The 6,000-nt window shown below is 39.7% G+C and overlaps 1 protein-coding gene across 1 annotated transcript in view; it reads left to right on the plus strand.

Annotated features, from left to right (window-relative positions):
- Positions 1–5,786, plus strand: part of CPXM2 (carboxypeptidase X, M14 family member 2) — an 80,630-nt gene extending 74,844 nt beyond the window's left edge. Inside the window, exon 13 of the mRNA XM_009965928.3 lies at positions 2,076–5,786. Coding sequence (XP_009964230.2) covers positions 2,076–2,329 — 254 coding nt within the window. The 3' untranslated portion in view covers positions 2,330–5,786. The remainder of the gene's footprint in view (positions 1–2,075) is intronic.
- The last annotated feature ends 214 nt before the right edge of the window (positions 5,787–6,000 follow it).

Genomic DNA, 6,000 nt, shown 5'->3' on the forward strand with positions numbered 1-6,000 from the left:
TCGCCAGAGCATTTACAGCTAAAAATGAGCCCTTAGGGATAAATTCAAGAAACTTGGACAGCTTTATGTTTTGTCTTTTGGTTAAGGTGCCAACAGACCCAATATTAAGGGAGAATGGAATAAAGAGCTTCTCAGAGAGCCCTTCCTAAAAATGTGTGAGTCCTGAGAAATACAAAATCTGGACCTTTTTCATCACTGCAGGCGGGGTCAAACTGGCTGAAAGAAAAACCTCAGCAAGGTGGCATGCAAGAAGTGACCTGATTGGATGTGCTTCTTGCACACAATTTCACATTTGTGTTCAGAGACTGCAATATCAGGGTATAGTTGATATTGCTGTTTTGCTAACATTTGATGTTTGCAACAGTGCTTTTTATTTTACCAACCCCTAAATTAAAATCCTGTTTCTTTTCTATGTCCTGGTTTTGTCTGGGATAGAGCTAGTTTTCTTCCTAGTAGCTGGTATAGTGCTGTGTTTTGGATTTAGGGTGAGAATAATGTTGATAACACACTAATATTTCAGATACCCCTGAGGAGTGCTTACAGTCAAGGGCTTTTCAGCTTCTCATGCTGCCCTGCCAGCACAGGGGCTGGGGAGGCACAAGGATCTGGGAGGGGACACAGTGGGGACAGCTGACCCCAGCTGACCCCAGGGACATCCCAGACCGTATGGCATCATGCCCAGCATATAAACTAGGGGGAAAAGCTGGCTGGAGGGGCTGCTGCTCAGGAACAGTCTGGGCATCAGTCGGTTTGTGGTGAGCAATTGTTTTTCATTTGCATCACTTGTTTTTATTGGGTTTTATTTCTCTCTCTTTTTGTTATTTTCCTTTTCGTTACAATTTTTTATCAGTAGTTTTTTATTATTTATTTTATTTAATTTCAATTATAAAACTCTTCTTATCTTAAGCCATGAGATTTCTCACTTCTACCCTTCTAATCCTCTCCCCCATCCCACTGAGGGGGAGTGAACAAGCGGCTGTGTGGGGCTTAGTTGCCGTCTGGGGTTAAGCTGCAACATGAGGTTAGCTAGTCTGATGTTTTCCCTAATCTATTTTAATGCGAATCATCATTAGTTTTCACAACACACTGCATTGCAAGCAACCCAAGACAAGTGATAGTAAGACTGTCAGTTCTCATCAATGCTAAAAAAACCCCACAACCCCTCTTCATACAAGAGATGTTGCATTACTATTTGCATATTTGAATATGCACTTTCATTCTACAGTGGGTCTTCCCAACACAGAGTGCAAAACTAATTTGAAGTATTAGTGTTTCACCTTTTTCTGTCAATGGCTAAGCATACTTGCTAGTTAATATTTAAAGAGAAGTCTGAAACCATCCTTATGTATGTATGGGTAATCTGAGATCATTTACAGGGAAAAAAGAAGAAAACAGAAAGTCCTGATTCAACGAGGTGTTAAAATACATCTTGCTTTGTGCATGAGTAGTTTAGTTGATTACAGGAGCTCTGTTCATGCATTTACAGGTAAGCGAGTAGTTAAGTACCCTGATGAAATATAGTCTGCAGGAAAATTAGTGTAATGAAACTCAATGTAAGATTTTGTAGAAGGGGGTATTTACTTAGATCTCTAAGAGAGTTGACATTATGCATTCGCACACTCTGCATAATAAATAGCACCAAAACACACGTGTCCAGGCAGTCTGGCCAGGATCATGGGCGCGATGTGGGTACCCCACGGGGGCTCCTCTTGATTTGTTATTTAGAATTAGTTTGGGAAAGCTATTATATACACCTTAGGAATCACCAGCCGTTACAAGGTGACCCTTTGCCTTAGGATCTTCCTGACTTCAGCTGACAAAAATCTTAAACTGGACTGAAGGCCAATGTCCTTTTTTTCATCATTTGAAGTGTGTTTTCCTGTAAGGCTGGCAGGATGAGCAGGGGTACGTGTGACGGTGGGCAGCCTCACTGACCCCCTTCCTGGTGTGAGGGTACAGGATTGCTGCCTGTGGTGTCATCTTATCCATGTACAGGGATTTCCGTGTTCTCATAAACAACACCTTCCTCAAAGAGAAAGGGCCACTCTCCTGAAATCCATCTCTTTTCCTACCAGGAGCTGATGGGGATTACTGGCGTCTTCTCAACCCGGGGGAATACGTGGTGGGCGTGAAGGCGGAGGGCTACACCGCCGCCACCAAGACCTGCGAAGTCGGCTACGACATGGGAGCGACCCAGTGCGACTTCACCATCTCCAAAACCAACCTGGCGAGAATCAAGGAGATCATGAAGAAGTTTGGGAAGCAGCCGATCAGCCTGTCCATGCGGCGGCTCAGGCAGAGGGCTCGGCAGTGGCGGCAGCGGCGATAGACCTCAGCCCGCGGCATCCACGAGCTCTGCTTCTGCCAGCCTGGCTGTAGTCGTAGCGAGAGTTACATAGCCCGTCTCTTCACACATATTTCTCTGCACGAGGCCTTTCTGTTAGTGGAGCTGGGTGGATAGTGGGGTTTTTCAGTTTGGCGAAGAATCAGAAATAAAATTCAAGCTGAACCAAAATTAGCCCCGGGTTGAGGGGAGAGGCAGGAAGAATTTAGAAAGATGTTTTGAGTTAACCTGGAATGAATTTTTTTGCTTGTTGGGTTATTTAATCCTTCATAAATCTGGTTTGTCTGAAAATAGGAAAAAAAAAAAAAAAAAAAAAGAAAAAAAAGAGAGGTACTTATAAAGGGGAAGTGTTGTTTTGAATGAAAAACTGAAAAAAGTTGATTCTAAAGTGCAAAATTGGTCTATATTTGCAATTCAAAAAATTTTTGACACTCCTTACATTTTGTTCTCATATGGTAGGAGAGCTGAGAAGGGACAATTTCTATTAAATATCACTAAAATTTGTGTCAAATTTTCAGACCCCCTTTCCCTGAAAGTCCACCTTTTGACAAGCACCATAATAATTGGAGAAAAATAAATCGAAGAAAATAACCCACCTTAGCTTTCCTGCTTGGGTTGTTTATATTTAAGGATGTCTTGTGATTCCAGATTTTAATGCCACGAGTGTTTTCTCCTCTGGCTTTTTAAGGCTGCGTTTTTACTCTGTGAACTAAATCTAATGAAAAGGGTGTGGGATAAGGACCACTTCAGCACTGTGGCATGGCACCCCTTCTCTAACCTGGGAGAAGGACTTGAAACAAAGCTTTCCTTATGGATACAGCCGGTCATATCATGTGTATGAAAGGAGAGGCTTGGTCACTGATATGTGCATAGTTCACAAACCCACTGATACCATCTTTTTGCTTGATTTTTGGCCTGCCCATAAGTGCCTTTAGTGCTCATGCACACTCTGTGCCACTATTTTCTGTGGCATGCAAGGGATTTTGTATTCCTCTGCATGGTCTGCTCATTTTGCCACTGCAGCTGCTGCTGCTTTTCTGGCCTTACAACTCTATGGGAGCAAGATTTGTGTTTTATTATTGGCTTTTAAATAACAAAATTGTACAGCAGGATACAAAGTATCAGCTGGTGAAAATCAGCTTTGCTCTGTTACCTTCAGTGTTATGACCTTAATTATACCTAACCATAGGCCAGCTGTATGATTTTAGCCAGTGAAAAGTCTGTGGTTAAATAAAATTCTCTTAATATGCTTGGTAGAAAGACTGCGGCATACACTTCCAAATACAATTCTGTTTAAAACATTTTGATTGCTATCACAGTTTTTGCCTATTTGATATGATTCTTGGAAAAGACATTCACCAAAGTATCATTCAAAACTGAGGAAAAATAAAGTGCAAGTAGAAAACTCACTGTAAAAATACCACGAGGCATCTGTTTTAAATCTTCTTTTCTTGTCCATGAATCTCGTAAACACATAAAAGGCAAAAGGTTGCAGAATGAATAATATAATCATGAACCTTTGCATAATAAATAGTCATATTCTTAAATTTCTTAGAAAATTCCAGCCCATTCTTCTTCTGTAGATACTATTAAATAACAGCAACGTATTTGACATCAAGGGCTCAAAGAAAACAGAAGAGTGAATACATAATTTTCTATAACTGAAATTATGGAACTCCAGCTCCCAGACAGCATCATTTAAATTAAATAATAGAGGTAAACAAATAATCCAATCATTACATTAGCATTTGGAATTATATTTTATTTATTTCACTCTATTTACCACCCTTACAACATTCTATGTGCCATATATTTTTGTATAACAAATATAACACCAACTTGTCAAGAAGGGGTTTTTCAGCAGCCTAGAAGGGATTAATGATGTCTGTGTGCCAGTAGTGATGTGATATAATTTTGGAATATGGAGTAATGACAGCAGACAATCTGTTAGCAGTTTAATCTGGCCTGTTCATTGGCATTTGTAGCTTTTGTGACCACCACAATAGATCAGGGCCATACACAATATTTTGTGTTATGAACTGATGGAGTTTATAAGGTGGCTTCTCTCTGGCTGCCCAGTCATCTTGCTGGGGGTGGTTGGCATGCACAGGCAAATGAAGAACTAACCAGCCAAATTAAAATCACTCCGATAATCAGATTGAAGGTGGAAACCACTGTCTTAATCCTGTCAGGTCAGTTCTTTCTACCTTGAAATAATGTTTCAGGCTGTTTTGAGATTTACTTTACAAACCTAGAGGTCCTTGTGCTTTGTTCTCATGTATGAAGTTATCTCAATGAGAAGTTATTTTTAATTTTATGGCAAGAAGTGGATTTGATGGAAAATTCTTCAATGACTACTAGCTAAAATTAGATGAACGCTGATTGATGAAGTCCTCAGTAACGTCAGATGCTGAAGACAGTGGCCTTGATGCTCTTTATTGGCCGTGACTAGTGCTTACGCATACTTGGGCACAGCAGGGCTATAACTAATGCAGGTGACCTTACTCCATTTTAGTTCAGGCATTACTAAATAAATGGCCTAATAGCTGTCAAGTGTACTTGTCCGTGCAATTATTTTTTGATTGTCCAGCATCTTTACACTGGAAAACACTCAAGTTCAGAGGAATTTTACAAGGAACTTCAGATGTGTGAATATCTCATGTTGAGATAAGATGATTATGCCTGCCCTGAATATAATAATACTGAACTGATATGTGCCCTATTTACTGCTATACTCATGTACTTGGGAGTTAAAATGTTCATTTTCTTTGAAATACATAGAATTCCTATTTAACCTTTAGATAGATCCAAATCAAAAACTAATAAATCTGGATACCAGTGTTTTCTATGTATCCACCTTTTCCATGTTTTTAGAGCAAATAATATTTTCCAAATTCTGTGCTTTTAATCCCTTTTCAGTGTTGTAGGAAAATAGGGAACCCTGCAGAAACAACAAGAAAACTTGAAGACGGATACAATCTTTTTATAATTACAGATCCATTTTGACAGCTACTTATATGAGGACTTTGCTAAACTTTGATCATCACTGATATAAACGAAAAAAATGCAATCCCTTCCAAGTAATAAGAAATTCAGCTGCACAATCTTACACACACAGCATAAAGGTTAAACAAATAAAAGGTTAAAACAGGGCAGATTCCACTCTCCTTGATAATACCAGCCGTCAGTCATCTGCCCCATGCAGAGCCCTGACAATCATAAAATATGGTGGGAGCTGGCTGGCTTCCCCTTGACTATCCTTGTCATGCTATCCAGCTATTCATCTTTTATCTGTTTAATTATCATAATTTTTATCACCCTGTATTTCAGATTTTCTCATCCATCTTCGTAACTCCAAGTACACCAACCTCTCAAAGACAGACTTCACTATCTGCAAATGAGCTTGGGAATAATGAAGCAAATAAAAATGTGTCTACTTACACATATTGGTATAAGTGTAGTGAATCTTGGTAATGACTAACCCAAATTTAATCTGCTGGTACCAGAAGACCGTCCGGAGTATCTGAGTATTGTTTGTGCCAGGAGGTTGTGCTCTGTGTGGATAAAACACACTGATAAAGATGAATCTAAATGAAGTTATTGACTATGCTGGTGAAGAAATGCAATTTTTTCAGCGGATATTTTAAGCCTGTCAC

The sequence above is a fragment of the Tyto alba genome, unplaced genomic scaffold, assembly GCF_018691265.1.
Source record: "Tyto alba isolate M040663 unplaced genomic scaffold, T.alba_DEE_v4.0 Super-Scaffold_1, whole genome shotgun sequence".
In the NCBI taxonomy this organism is placed as follows: Eukaryota; Metazoa; Chordata; class Aves; order Strigiformes; family Tytonidae; genus Tyto; species Tyto alba.